General features: G+C 45.6%; 1 protein-coding gene across 1 annotated transcript; it reads left to right on the forward strand.

Moving 5' to 3' along the window:
• Positions 1-11,296: 11,296 nt before the first annotated feature.
• On the forward strand, positions 11,297-12,583 carry LOC144139003 (neprilysin-11-like). Its single transcript, XM_077671504.1, has one exon. It carries the CDS (start codon positions 11,297-11,299, stop codon positions 12,581-12,583), a length of 1,287 nt encoding a protein of 428 aa, XP_077527630.1.
• Positions 12,584-16,187: the final 3,604 nt, after the last annotated feature.

Raw genomic sequence — 16,187 nt, forward strand, 5'->3', positions numbered from 1 at the left:
TACGGTACAACAATTCAATGCAACGTCGAAATTATACAGACGTAAAGGAACATGAATATGAAGACGTTGAACACAAGCCGATCAACAAATTCGCACAGAATTTTCAAACTGCTTGGTTCCGTTTCAGTTTCGTGTGTATCGTGCATTATTCATCCCTCAATTGATTGAATACTTCCGAAAAATAGCAGATATGTATTCTTTTTCTAGTGTATACTCCTGGTTTTACGCACCTCTGGAGTTAGCGCAGTGCCACACTCTATTTTATTGCAACGCGAAATTCTTTAGTGAAATAGTGATTCTTCAGCACTACATATTTAAACAGTTCTTTCATTGGTAGTATGCACAAGGCTTGGAATTTTTCCTTCGTGCCTGCGCTATCTAACGCTGTACCGTAAGTTATGCTATTGACTATTTTTCGAAATGCTCAGTTAATTTCCGGTTTATGGTTTTCCGAGCAAGTGCATTATAATGAGATCCCATACGTCAGTAAACATTCAGCTAGCGCCTTATACAACGTAACCTTTACTTCGAACGGGGCTCTACCTCGGAGGTGATACATCATTGCAGCAATTGATCTTAGCTTGTTGCATATATGTTTAACGTGGTTTTGCCTTTTTAGACATTGAACAAACCACATGCCTAAATATGTTATGGTTGTTTCAAGGGACACAGGCGGTACATGTAAGAAGTTAGTCTGAAGAATGCAAAACAATTATTTTGTTATTGTCGTAGCTTTGTGTGGATTCCTAAACGCCCAAGCTTTGTTTTCTGCTTATTTACAAAAATACAATTTTGCTGCAAGCAATTAATTAATATCAAAATGTCGCCTTGTAGGCGTTACCACCCTTCATCAACGTTGGCATCACCTATAGTAATCGCTGTGTCATGCCCACACTGAGTAATTTCTGAGTTTAATAGTAGAAAGCCGAGGTCTGTATAATAAATGTTGAAAATCAATGGTCCTAATGTACTTCCCTGAGGCACTCCATATTTGTGGCCCCCAACTGCTATACGCTTCTCCTAGACTAACACACTGACATCTGTCAGTAAAGTAGCTTGAAAAAACTTTGAGAAATGCCCCCTGAAGACTTGACATTTCAATTATTTAGCGTACTATTGTGGTCTACAGGTGTCAAAATCCTTTGTTAAATCTAACATTACAGCCAGAACCACTCGGGTATTTTCTATCGAACTAACATTAAAGCCGGAACCACTCGGGTATTTTCTTCTAACAAGGAAGTTGTATTTTTATTGGGTGTAAAGCTGAATTCAGCATTATTATGCAGTGAAAACCGATCACAGAATGAAAGTAGTACGGATGCTACGTATTTCTACATTATGCACCAAAGTTCTGAAAGGATAGAAATTGGTCTGTGATTTGCTTTTACCTCTTTTACAGTTTTGTAGATTGGACTGACGACCGAAATCTTCATTTCTTTGGGTGTATCCCCGATGTGGAATATTCTATTTAATAGTGTTAATAGGAATTTTGTAACCACCATAAAGTTGCTATGCAAGTCTCGATTGCGGATCCTATCGAAACCCGGTGGCCACCATCCTTTAAAACACTTGATTATCTTCCACAATTCAACCTCGCACATGTCCGGTAGGAAAGTCGTATTCGCGTATGTGCGTATAGGATTGTGTTCGGTTGGTATATCATGATTTGGTTAGTTTTTTTGCAGCATGCAAGAACGTGTCATTGAATGTATCACACATTACGTTCGCGTCGGCAGCGGGAAAGTTGTTTTTAATCGCATCTTCGAAACATGCGGGTTTTGATCTGCCCATTGGATAATTCACCAAATTCCCCATTTTCTTTACATCATTTTTATTTAGCGAAAACTGTTTTGATAACTATCTTCTTTTAGCAGGCCACAATCTTATTGTCACCAAGTTTTTTAGTGAACAGTATTCTGCCCTTTTCGCAGTATCCTGAGGTTCCGTCTTGCTTTTCTGCAAGGCCTTGTCCTTCAAGTAGCACAATGCTCTAATATCTGGTGTGATCCCTCTGCTATCGGCTTTGCCTCCCTTATCGTCACTATTTTGGTTGAATTATCATATATCCTGCTTAGTGTTTCAATAAATCCACAGAGCATGCAGATTGTATTTTTAATTTTCGACACCCGCAACGATTTCTAAGAGAGAACTGCAGACCTATGAAACTCTTGAAACTTCGTGGCGTCAAAGTACAGGTTTGAGGCCCAGATGAATCACTGAATTGGTGAGGACCCCGCTTTCCATAAAGCACCAGATAACAGGTCCAGGATGCTCCTATACTACAACAAAAGAGAGTCCTTCACTCGAAAGGCACGCCTTATGGTCCTAATCTCTACTATGGCTCTACTCAGGCGTTAGGCGTCATGGGACGACCTGGCTGGAAACTGAAATTGTACTTTCGCGGCAGAAACCAAAGACACTGTTGAATAATTTATATCCGATGCATACACGGATGAACCAGGGGAGGTTTTTTGACGTCATAGTTTAGCGTCGCTCTTTTAGAATTTTTTTCTCGCTTGGACACATGACTAGCACGTGACGCTCGCGTCCTGGTCTCGTGACCCACAATTTATCAAAAGTGAGAGTTCCAGCACAAACTTCAGCATGGCATGACTATTCAAGGATTCTGGTTTTATGAAGCGTTTCTTCTGGGAGCACTGCATAAAACTGTATTTGTAAGGCTGTACTTCGAAGGGCTGTACTTAGATTTTTCTGCTTTTATCGTTTCCAAAAACGTCGACCCGCAGTCCTCGAGCACTGGCGAGCATCCCCCTGTGACCGTCCCAGGGCCTTCGGTCTCCAGGGCCATGCTGGGATGCGCAGTGTTCGTGGGTATCGTGGCCGTCACCACACTGTTGCTTATCCTTGCGCACAACGCAAAGTACTTCGACAAGCGGAATGTCTGCACTACCCATGACTGTCTGGAGCACGCAAGACAGATTCTTGAAAGGCTCGACAGGTCGAAAAGCCCGTGCCTCAACTTCCACGACTACGTCTGTGGCGGCGACCGCAGCGAGACGAGAGGATCACATCTGGGACACAGGTAGAGCTTCCATACCAGTATGCGAGCGACGATTGTGACAATTTGATTCACACGCCTGTGTCCTGTCTCAAATCGCGCAGAAATTTGCAGTTGGTTCCAGAAACATCTCCATTTCAGAATACAGTTTTAGAGGGACACTGAAATGAATTTGTGGAACTTTCGTTTTTGTTTGTATTGCATAGACTGGCTCACACACACACACTTCTCATCGTTTATCCAGTCGATAAAGCAGTATTTAACTTAAAACGTCTTAAAGAATAAAAAAGACCATGCGACATTTTCAGGCGGCCGCAACAACTTACCCCAGTTACGCGTATTCGAGATGCGATGTGATTGGAGGATGTCCAAGATTGGAATTCAACCCCGTTTCGGTTCTATGAAACAAAATGCTTGCGATCCGATGTTATCTTTGGTGGGATATTCTCGATATCTCAGGAATCCGAATACCACGATTCTGCCATGTCGGCTGTAGAATGCTTCAGATAAGCCTGCCATCATTGCCTGCAACCGGAACTCTCACTATACAGGTTGAATTGAGTAGCGTGGCGCGCATGCCGGCAACCGTCTGTGTCGCCTTAGCAACGGGGACGCGTGGGCTCGGGCATGGCGGCGCAAGCATGAAGCCGTCCCAGCAAGCTCGAAAGCATTACCTCGACGTTAACTAGAGTTTCTAGCAGCGCCCTATACAGCCTATCTGTCGCAAGACACTAGTGAAGTTATTGAAAGATGCCGGCAGCTGATTCCAGCTACCGTGATTTGGCATCCGCCACAGATTTCTCAGCTATCGGCAAACGCTTACACTTCGGCAGTTCGGCCACTAGGCGATAGATGTCACCAGTCGCCTAGGTAACAGGGATGGATGACACAGGGACGGATGAAATTCCTATACGGCTGGTGAGCCTACTGGGCCCAAATAGCAAGGCACAACTGACCCGGGCAATTGAAAAAATGATGAAAACTAAGCAAATACCGGACAATTGGCGTAAGAGAAGGATGAAGACGATATATAAAGACAGGGCTGATGCCTATTACAGATGCCTATTATCGTACAGGCTTGTTACAGTTACCTCAGTGGCATACAGGCTGGAAATGCAAGCCATAAAAGCGGAACTACTGGCGGGGATAGAGGGGAACGGCATGCTAGGAAAACTACAAAATTGATACAGACGAGACAGGCGCTTAGAGGACAATTTATTTGTCCTAACCCAATGCATAGAGGTGTCAATGGCTCAGAGGCTCAGAAGCGGCCACTATGGATATCATTTCTCGATATAATGGGAGCCTGCGACAATGTAGGTAGAGAACGTGTATGGAGCATACTTGAGCGGGAGGGATTAGGTCAGGGCGTTATACAGCTGTTGCAGGGAATATACAATGAGAACGAGGTGCAAATTACCTGGGAGGACCAAAAGTGCACGGTACCGGTAGTCACAAATAGAGGTTTAAAGCAGGTTTCTCCTCTGTCGCCATTCCTGATTACGCTGTAGATGTCAAGACTAGAAGGAAAGCTTGACGGCAGTAAAATAGGTTTCAATCTGTGTTATAGCCGCAAAGGACAGGAAGTGCAACAACATATTCGGGGACTGATTTTTGCAGATGACATAGTACTACCAGCAGATAGCAAGCAGTGTCTGCAACAGCTCACAGATATATGCGGGGAAGTAGCCACTGAATTGGGGTTAGAGTTTAGCGGCGGGAGTTCTGGTTTTTAATGACCACGCCCGTAACGAACCGGTATTTGTTCAACAAGCAGCAATACCGCGGGTAACGGAATATAGATATCTTGGCATATGGATAAACGACGGTCAGGCGTAATCTAAAAACTCATTAGGAGAATGTAAGAATGAAAGGCAAAATTAACGCCTCTATCATGAAGCATAGAGCACTGTGGGGATATAACAGATATGAAGTAGTGACAGGAACCTCGAAGGGAGTAATGGTACCTGCACTCACCTTTTCAAACGCAGTAGTGCGTGTCAAATCAGAGATTCAATCAGGGCTAGAAGTAAATCAGAGTGCGATAGGTCAATTGGCATTAGGAGCACACAGAAAGACAACAAATGAGGCAGTGCAGGGAGACATGAGATGGGCCTCCTTTGAAGTGCGAGAAGCACAGAGCAAAATATATTGGGAAGAACCACTGAATAACTTCTCCAATGGGTACGCGGAGTTCTGATAGGGGAAGCATTACCGCGCATTGTGACTGCTATTATTCCTTTCTGCTAAAGCCACGGCCGAGAATTGCGTGCTAAGTGTGCCGGGTGACGAATGCCGAGGTCTGATCTTTTTTTGTTTGTTTTTGCGAGATACTGACGCATGCGCAGGAACGGTGGACAAGGTCATTGCGGTTTTCAGTGCTTAGAAGAGAAGAAATCTGCCGCTAAACTATTGTGTGAATACCACCTATAGCGGAGGCGTACGCAGTGGCAGAACGCCCTACGCCTCAAGGAGGTGCTCGAATGCGAGGCGCTCTTCCCCCACCTTTGAAACCTGTATGGCTCGTCCCTGTGTCGTAAGAGACTCGTTCGCACCAGGCCGAAAGTACGGTAATTCGGCACTTCGCCCGCAAGCAGTCGGTGCTTACATCAACACCACGGCAACGGGAACTTGTCAGCGAGTCATTGTCAGTCTTGACGCATTCTGCCAACTCGCTCGTTGAGCAATAAAGGTTTTAGAGCAAAATGGTGAATGCAGTATAGAAAACATAACCCAAGTACAAAAAATTGGCCGCGTATCTGCTCCTTTCGGTGCAAATGCCGTCAAAAGACGATAGTATTTATCGGCTTTTGCGAAGTAAATGCCTCCCTTCGCTTTCCCGCTCACCTCTCATGTTGTTCATCTTGCGTCGCGCTCCTCCCAAGATAAAGACGCCAAAGGTTTGCTTAAATCATTTTTAATTGCCCGCGTTCCACTGCTCCAAACCGGGTGTCTCGATGCGAACGCTGCCGTACGGCGAAGACGCGCGTTAATCGAGGCGCCCTACTTCAACGTTTATAGAACCGCGTTTCCCTACTCCACGTGCGTTGCAAGTAGAACGCGGAACCTATCTAGTGGAACCTTGCGTAACTGTTGCCGGTTGATTTCTTAATAAAAACGGCGCCAGAAGCTATTCGCCGCGAGATCGACATGTAGGTGGCGACAGCGTCGCGATGCTAGTGTGGATGCTCCGCTGAGAGGCCCGTAAGAATGCGCACTGTGGGCGCGCTTTGTGCCTTTTTTCCGCCTTATGTGCGCACGAAAGGCGCAAACAAGAGTGGTATGCTGTAGTTTGTTTCCTCAATGTTCAATGTATAGCATAGAAGAGGCAGTAAGTATTCATTACTACGCCAAAAAAGCGACGATCCATCGGGAATCTCAGAATGGCCGTAATAGTGACAATGAACTTGTACGCCGTGGCTCGTAGCAAGCTCGATCTTTCCAGACTATAGCTTTGAGCCTTCAATGAAAGCATAAGCAGAAACAAATCATGAAGCCTCGATCTCTGAAATCCAGTTTACAATGGCAATCTCAATCGCTTTCACTGGTAGCATGACGCATTCTTGCATTTGTGGGATGCCCTGAAATGGTAACACCACCTACTAGCCCCGACATTCTTTCTAAGAGCTTACGATATTTTTGTGTGTTCGAAAGGCAACATAAAATTACTGAATTTTGATCAGCGCAGAGATATAAATGTAACCGCTCTAACGGGTTTTTTAAATGAAATTTTAGCGACTCTGAAGGAAGGTTTGATGAATAACGGTGTCGGATCAATTATTTACGGCTTTCGTCGCAAGTGAACTCGCGAATTGAATTGTCAACGCACGCAGTACAAGCAACATCTCATGTTTAGCTAGGTTTTCGCAAAGTGACAAGCGATTTACAGTGTTCAAACCAAGCTTCTGGGACCTCACAGTGAGCACAAATTTTCTGTTACGGCTGCTCTTTTGACCATTTGCGTTCCTATTAAAATCTAACAGGTGCCTGCAACAGCGAGGTGTGTTTGCATTCTCGCGTATAAGGTCGCTTACGAACCCTAAAGATGGAAAATGAAGTTGCGCTGTTGCAGATGTAGTAAAACGTTCCCTTTTTATTTCTCGTTGCGAATCAGCGGGACGAGTTCCCGGTAATTACTGTGTTTTGTTAACTGAACATCGCCTTTGTTTTGGCATTTAATTCTTGAGGATTGCTTAAAAAACTGCAAGGATAAAATTTTTCTGTGCATTTCGTTTTTTTGTTTTTTTTTTCGGGAGGGGGTCTGCCAACTTTGCAAGAGCAGCGAGAAGAGAACGCATGTAACGCGAAAAGGCAAACGTTGGTTATCAGTATTACAACCGAAAGTAAGCTAGGCATCGTGTTCTGTAGCGGTGAAAAAGCATTACTTCAAAACACGTATTTTCAAAACTGATTAACCCCCTTCGGTCCGAGATTATCCAGGAATTGTGGCTCACCTTTTTCAAAATTGTATTGAAAGCAAGGATTGTGGAAAAAAAAAAAAAAAACAGCGAGCCGTGGCACACACCCCTCACACATGTGGGCAACAACGTGCATTATATTACGCGATTTTTCCTCTTTCTTTAAACTTAGGTCCACCTTAAGAGGTTAAGACGTGACATATTAGGCATTTGGTTATGCTGAGTGAGACACATTTCTGGACAAGGTGATTCATGTCGGGATATGAAAATGTTATATATGAAAGTGACACACGAAATGCCACATGACAGACGCAAACTCACAACTGCTTAATTTTACCGAGAAATCCCCCCTAAATACTCTTGCGCATCCATAGAAACGTGTTTTAAATAATACGTAAAATTAGCAACTCAGTATAAACAACGACTGTCCAAAAATGGTATTTATTTTAGAAAAGGTACGGGAAGAACACGATCACACAGGCGCTTGCGGGTGTAAAATACGTCCCCGGTAATGTACGGGCGATAGCACACGGGTCGTGGGCAGTGTAATTGTTTTTGTTTGTTTCTTCTTTCTATAAGGAAACAGCGTAATTTTAGAAGGGTATGTCAAATGCACGGGTATGCACAGGTCTTCTCGCTTCTTACCCGTTTCGCGTACTAAATTTTATCCTTTAAATAATCACCACGCCACCTTCGAAAAGCACCCTTCGACGTTCCCGAAACGGCAGACGGCTGCACTCAAGAATAAGAAAAGTGCAATGTGTGGAAGCAATGTTAATAACACGTTTCACACTCAAGCGGTGACCACGGCGAAGATGTTTCGTGGAATTAAACCAGCGCATTAACCCGCAACGGCCGCTAATTATTGCGTTTCTAGAGGAAATGCGCAAGCAGAGGTAACTATGTCATTGCTTACTGTCAAACGAGTACACATATTGGTTGTTTTGTCGTGTGCAGCACGCGTCTTGCGCCGCGCGCAACGTGAACAAGCAGACGACCCGAGAGCGCCATCCACACTAGGAGCGGTTCGTCCCGCCGCCGCCAGGGGCCGACTGTGTTCGCGCTCGGGGCGAATAGAGTGGCGCGGGCGACAGCAGGCGATGGCGGAGTGAATTTTTTTTCTGCAGTTGATGAAGTATTTAATTTCGAAAAAGTCAAGCATGTTTGATTTTTCTATAAAGGAACACTTCAAATATCACTTTTGTATTGATTTGTTGTCTCATATTTCCGTAATGTCTTGTTCTTCTTCAACCATGTTGACAAGTACGAACATTACACCGGACATAGACGGGTAGATTTAGCTGTGACTATATAAGACTATTGCGTAGGCATTGTTTTGCTTTGGCCGGGTGGCTGAATCGAGTTACAGACAGACAGTCGGACAGATAGACAGACAGACATACAGACAGACAGACCAAAATTTCTGGGTTTAAGTAGCCCAAGAAAGACTATCGTCTTTAAAAAATCAACTCACAAAAGAAGAAACGCATGTGCTACTGGGAACTCGAACTTGCGAATTCCGAACCAATGCACTGAGTGCCTCAGACCACTCGGCTTTGCCCGCACCACTGCCATGAACGGAAATATAAAGTGTATATCGAATAGCCTGTATACTTGTTTCTGTATCAGCATTCCTCAAACTTTAGATGACACGAATTTCCAGAAAAATATCTTACCTCTATCGACTGCATTGCTTAGGCGGAAAAGCGGTGGCAAATGTCTTGTGCCGCTGACCGCTGTGCTAGTTCACCCAGCGCAAAACGGGGTTCTATTACCTTACTTTTACATTTTTCAGTAAACGTTTCCTGTAATTTTAATTCTTTAGTAGCTATATTAACTTCACTGCCTCCTCCCCTGCCTTTAATTGGCCCTATATTTTGTACTAGCGCACAAGTGTCCTAAGCATCGCATATGCGCTTGTATGGAACCTCTTACTTTACTTAGCTTGATGCAGTCTACAAATTAACAAACTAAACGCAGATTCCTCCAGGCACAAATGGTGTTTTGGCTTAGTTTCAACTGGGTGAATGAATTGCGACGACTCGCCAGCGGCGGACGGACTGACTCTGTCGGAGCTAAGAGGGTCGCCTAGCCTCACAGAAGCGCAATGAAGCCAAATCCCTCACGAGTGAGCGTCTAACGTCAGGTCACGGGAAATCGGTAAAAATGCTGCAGAGAGGACGACAGCACTTCGAAATTTATTTTTCTAATAAATAAAGTTGCGTAAACGCACCGAGAGTGCTCGAAGCATGGCATAGGGACCCCGGACTAGAATTTACGCAAGTAATCACGTAATGTTTAGAAATCGCTTGAGTGTCCCTTTATGCTGTGCAAATTATTCCGTTGTATCTTAGGGATACACATCAGGTGGCCGGGATTGAGAAAGCAACATGTGAGGAGGCTGTCCAATAAAAAAATATAATAAAAATCGTAGCTCCAGAAGAGCATGCTGAGGTAGGTGGGCCTTTAGCCTAGCTGAAGTGATACCAATGAATGGAATGAGAATTGGAGGGGAAAAAAAGTAAAAGGTGGGGGATTTCCGAAAGCAATTATAGTGCAAAACGAATTCGGTCAAGACAGGAAAGCACTTGGTATGGTTCCTTCGAAGAGGCACAGATTGGGCGCCAAAAGCCTGCAAACGATGATGATTATGGTAGTGAATTTTATGATGGCAGTGGCCATCATGGGGATGGCGACGAAAGTGGCGATGATGTCGTTCGCGTCTTCAATGTCTGCATCTTACGTGTGCGCAACCGATGTAGAGGAGTCCTGGGTAGTGCGCATCCGATTCGAGGGTAGTCCTCGGCTAGGAGGCCTATGAAATGTAAAATTCAAGCTCCGGATAGCGTCTCGGCAAATCTTGTGGCAATGCGGGGCCGAACGTCGCATGTTTTCGAATCCTGACGGTGTTCTCTAGGGCAACCCAACCACCTGGACAAGAAGATTAATTACTCAGATTGCTCACGGTTACTTTAGGGGAGATGTAACTCAACATGCCCGCTAATCGAACCTGTAAGAGCGTGGCATTGAAAATCGCATCGTTTCAGTTCGATCGTTTTTTACGATTTAACGCACAGTTTCACTGAAGCTACGGTTTTGTGCTGCCTGCCGAGTCATATTTGATGGAACACTTAGTACCGAACACAAACTCAGCTTCCCAGAGAAATAGTGTGCAGTTTTAAGCACCGCCCCAGCAACCTTCCTGAACTGTAACTCTTGTAAACCATCAGCAAACTCTTATCAGTAGGTAATGGGGTGACCCGTACGTTGTCTTTTTACCTTTCCTGCAATTACACTTGCTAGAATTTGCGCATTTTTAAGCGTATGCGCTTTTTCTCCCCGCAGGCTCGCTCGCGTCTACACCGGTAAGATCATTAGGGGCGCCGGAAATCCACGAAACTTGACCGCAGAGCAGACATCATCCACCGTCAAAAAGATATCCCACTCACTTGCGCTTTGTCTGGAAAGGAGTGGCAAGGGGTCGCCAACTTCTCTCTTGGCCTTCATGAAAGCCAGAGGGCTGTTGTGGCCTCATTACCTAGAGTCTGGGATAAAAATCACGCTAACAGACGTCTTAGACGTCCTGCTCGACTTGAGCGTCAATTGGAGGGTTTCACTATGGTTCGACGTTCGGGTAACGTACATCGATGACCGCGGCAATGTTTCCCTCCCTCTGGTTGTCGTGGACGAGCCCGGCCATGTGCCTCTACTGCGAATGGAACAAATTGCTGGTCTTGACGAGTCCGCGTACACAAGCGCTGTTCGAAGCATCGCCCGGTTTCTGACGAGCACAAGTGACACCGATTACGGCAGTGAGTTCCCGTTAGCAGCGATTGAAGCATTGCGTCGCGATGAGACAATGTCTCGTGAAGCGATCTTGTCTGCACTCGGTGGAGACGACGTCTTCGATGACCTCCTGTCGCTCCGCGATGTGCAGTCTGTGTGGCCGGCCGTCTCTCCTCGGGAATGGGTGATGCTGCAGGACAAGTACATTCGGCCTGTGGTCGGTGCCCAAGTTCCTCTCGAGAATATCTTACTCCTCAACCAGCCGCTTCTTGCCGCCGTTCGGCGGCTGATGAATGACATTCCAACCTACAGGCTTTTGAACACTTTGGGCTGGATGTTTGCGTATTCTTACTCTTGGATCCTAAGCAAAGATTTTGACGACCTTCAAGACTACACATCGCCAACACGAGGCGTTACGCAAGGCCTAGAAGGTAACTCCTTCACCTATGTCATCTGCCTTGCTGCTGTGCAAGAGGCCTTCAGCGTGGCGACAATGGCACCGCTGTTCAACACTAGGCTTTCAGCCCTGGATCGCCAAGAAGTTGCCAGCCTACTGAACGCCTCCGTCGAACAGCTCGGGTCGATTGTGCGGGCTTCAGAGGGCGCATCAAATGCCACAAGGACTGAATTCAGTGCGAAGATTGACGCATTCAGTCACCGCAGACTGTTGCCTCTGAAGTTGATCGAGGACGTCGAGGTCATAGACTCTCTTTACGCCTCGTTCCCTTCCCCGGATACAGTCCACGACTTCTACCAATCCTGGTTAGAGTCCCGTAAAGCACTGAGGGCGAAGCTCACCCCGGGATTTTCGGGTGACGTGCTGACAGCCAAGCCCAGGTGGTACGCGGCAGAAATCGTGTACGCGTATTCCATGAACCTCATGTTCATCGGTCTGGTCACAATCCTTCCACCGTCGTACTCGTGGCACGGCTCTCGCGTGATGACGTACGCTGGCCTGGGCTTCCAGTTTGCCCGACAGCTTGTCAAGTCAATGGACCAGCGCGGCCGGCTGGTGCGTCACAGTGGGGAAAAGGCCAACTGGTGGGCCCATGAGCAGCTTTGCAAGTTCGACCGAGCTGAGTCACCAAAGTATAAGGCTTACATTAGAGATTTATTCGCCTTGACCGTAGCCCTCTCGACCATGAAAAACGTCTCAACGGTGGACGCTTCGCCCCTTCGACTTAAGCTGCTGGAGGACTGGACGTCCGAGCAAACGTTCTACGTCAGTTACTGCAGCCACTTTTGCGGTCAGTACGGCGCCCGGGATATGTGTGACCTCGCCATGAACGCGTCCGAATTTCGGAAGGCGTTCAAGTGTCAAGTGCGCATCTCTGATGATAACAGTTGCCTATTTGTTTAAGTGAACTGCTAAGATATCTTTGTTCCCGTTTAATTTTAGTGTCTCGGTGCTTTATGACAATGCCTGTTTTCATTCCGAAAATACATTTGTGAAAAATATTCTGTGAATTTTTACCACCCTTTTTTCGAAAGATATGTTTATCGCTGGTGAAATCATACTTTATAGCGATGACGTGAAGAAAACTTTTAACAACGATTTAGCACAATTGATTCTGTGGTTTTCTTTGAATTGACTGTTTACTTTATGTTGTTTTACTTGAATCTCAGAGCGAGCAATGCGTTAAATCCTACTCATGGGGGTGAAGATTTTCCTGGGCAGCCTCTTCTGTTTTCGGTAAACACTTCATTATGACGTCTAACCAACCCCACAGTGCTGTTTCCAACGTTATCACCGGTGGTATTTCGCGCCTTTGCCTTTTTCTATTCATGGTGGGTATCTCATATGGCTCACTCGCTGAAAATATCCTGAATTCCGTCAGTTCATCCCATTAGCATCAGACGTGACTCTGCATCGCGGCACATGAGAAACATGACTACATAGATACAATTTACGGGGAGCCAATACGATTGCATAGAATTCAGCATGGAAACAAATTGGCGCCGCTTGCACTACCAGTGCAAGGCTGGAAAAACAGAGGTGGAAAGTAGGCCGACCCGTCTTTTCAAAGCGAACCTTACGAATGACGTAACGGAAACTGTGCTGGGCGCCGTAATGCGATCAGCTCAAGAGGATAGACGCGGTCTTCATAACGCGAGGAACCCAAGTTCGGTTCTCACCGTTCGAAGCAGTTTTTCTTTTCCAATCGAAGGTTTTCTTTTCACGTTGAAAATTTCTGGGTTAAATAGCTCCGCTGTAAATATAGAGATGAAGTCATTCAGACGGACTAAAAACTACCAATTAGGGGAAAAGAAGAATATACTATTGTAGCCTTTTTTCGCTCTAAGAGGCAACAATTATCGCCATCAACAACAGCCTGCTTAGTAGCAGTACGAAACCTTCATGAACCATCAAGTAGCAGCGGTTCCCTGGTCCGCGAATCCAACTGATGACCGGACGACCGATTTGTCGATGCAACAAATTCACCCTGAAGTTTGAATTCTGCGGAAGTGTTTTCTGATTGGCTTTCCATTTTGTTCACGTGCTTCCGGTTGACAAATCGGTTGTATGTGGTTTCGTCATTTTTACGTTTCGTGACGTTTACTAGCCCCAATTATAAAGTTTGCCTTATTTGTTTCTACAGAAAGTACATAGTTTTTTGCGGGCAATGAAAAACTAGACAAAATTCAGAGGACAGGACAACGTAGGCCTGTCTTTGCTATTAAATAACAATGCGGCTTGTATGGCACGCCTTTTATGTGATTGGCTGATAAGACGTAACGTAATTTAAATAGTTGGCGGGAATGCTTACGTCACACATTGGCAACTTCAGTCGTCGTATAAGTGAGATTATTTTAGGTAACAGCTTGAAAATTACAGTTCATGTTGCCATGAAATAAGGCAAAATATTTCACCAACCTTCGCCACCGTGAAGCCTCGTGAATTTGCAGCAGGCGCAGTTTCGCATGGCGCGCGAAATAGAAACAATAGTTTTGACTGTTTCCTAGTCAGCGGTCGTGGATCATATTTTTTTTTTCATTTTTGCAATAAAATAAAAATTGTATGTTTGGCGTAACAGCAACATAAGAGAGCAGTACAAGCGTTCTTGTCCGGCACGCCAGAACGGCCGCTGCTAAGAGAAATAAAACACGTTTTAATCCATATGGGAATTGAACCCGGGTTGACTGAGTAAAAGCGTAGTGCGTTAGCGTCACCTACCGCAGCCATTTGACACCGGCAGCACAAGAGTTAGCGTAATGTGTGGCTCGTTGAAGCCATATCGCATGACAGTTGAACGCGACGGCGCGTGAGCAGAACAGTTACACCTACGGAGGACTACGATTCTGGAGAAACTTTAGCGGGCCGTGTCGCCAGCCAAAAGACGAAGAACGACACGCGAACATGGTTTTGCAGTACAGAAGTGCTTGATACCTGTTGACAGGGGAACCCGTAATACTTTCAGCTTCAAAGCATGTAAGTTGACTTAAGTGTCCCGAGGCACTTAAGGCACTTAATATTCACTGCGGGGTCAATCGCCTAAGTGTGAATGCAACTCAAATGTAATCAGTCGTGCCAGCTGCGAGCCGTCGTCATTGCGAGGTTCCGCTTCCAAGCCAGTGTAGGCCCTGCACTTCGTTGCGATGTGGAGCTTCAGTTAACGTGGGGGTAGGCTGCACTCCGCACCTATACTGACCTAGAAGTACTAAATCACACTTATTTACCCCTTATTTACGAAAAAAAGTGCGTAGAACTGATCTAAGGGCGCATTATTTTAATGAAAAAAATCCCACCAATAACAATATTACAGGCAGACTTCCTTAGGATCGCACCCAGGATGTGACCGCAAGAAGCCGCGACGGTACCCGCAATTCAACAGTGCATGTTCTTCTATGCAATAACGAAAAACAGGCGAACGAGGACCCACCGCAATATAGCACGTAATTGAGAAGATTGCGGCAGTTTATAAATCTAACCACTACACTCCGATAGGTGTAACACGGAGTGCCCGTTGACGGATTTGCAATGCTTGGTCGCCACAGCTGGCCGTCATCTCCACTTGCTATGGGGGTTAAATTACAGCCGAAACGTACCTAGAGACTTCAAATAACAGCCAAGACGGACCTAGAATGGACAAAAACCACGCATCGTGTAGCATAAATAGCCGAAACCGACTTTAGGCCAAGCCACAAAAATGTACAAAGAACTGGCTGAGGCTGACCTAAAGGTAACAAAAGTAGTAAAATGCCATTTGTAGTGCACTAAGATGTCATAAATAGATTATATGTGTTATAAAAAAATAAATATTAATCTTCAAGTATGGCAAACCATTGAAAAACGAAAAAGAAAATAGCGGTAATGGGATTTGGATGTTTGCTACGCAAGAGCGGAACCACGACACTACCAGACCTTTTTTGCTTTAGCAAAAAATCCTGAGCGATTAAATGGAGCGCCACAAGCACGCCGATATAGCTTCGAACATGACCCTAGAAGGCACCAGGCGTCGCTTGGATGCGCTCACTACGAAGCACTCGGCTAGCACATTCTTGCATACGTAAGGTCGCAATACGCACTAATTGAGTAACTCATGTCATTAACTGGGGTTGGCCAACGCTTAGTCAGAAATCGGGGCGCATACTCTGAATCCTGTTTGTGTAGTTTGAAGCCGATAAAATAGTTTCACCTCCGACCCCGAAATGCAGATCAAGGTCGTCCAACTGGCCGAAGATGCTGCTCGCGCCCAAGGGCTGCCCGCCATCTGGTGGGGAGGAATTCAGGAAGACTCCCACTTCTCCTTCCTCCTTTCACCCAGTTTTCGGTAAAATAAAGTCAGTGTCATCAACATCATCACCGACAGAGTGGCACATACCCACTGTGGAGTATTGAACCACACGCTTCATCAGGAGGGATGTGGGCTGTTTTCGTCCGATATTCCGCTAAATTGGCGCAGCCATACCACCTGTCAATTCTTAATCAGGAATTTGCATCATGAATACAGCTTTCGCGCCTT

Source organism: Haemaphysalis longicornis, unplaced genomic scaffold (genome assembly GCF_048455015.1).
Source record: "Haemaphysalis longicornis isolate Haplotype H1 unplaced genomic scaffold, Haemaphysalis longicornis Haplotype H1 scaffold_5, whole genome shotgun sequence".
Lineage (NCBI taxonomy): Eukaryota > Metazoa > Arthropoda > Arachnida > Ixodida > Ixodidae > Haemaphysalis > Haemaphysalis longicornis.

Bases quoted from the DNA above. Each gene is read 5' to 3' on its own strand.
- LOC144139003 (XM_077671504.1), top strand. From the start codon at position 11,297: ATGTCTCGTGAAGCGATCTTGTCTGCACTCGGTGGAGACGACGTCTTC.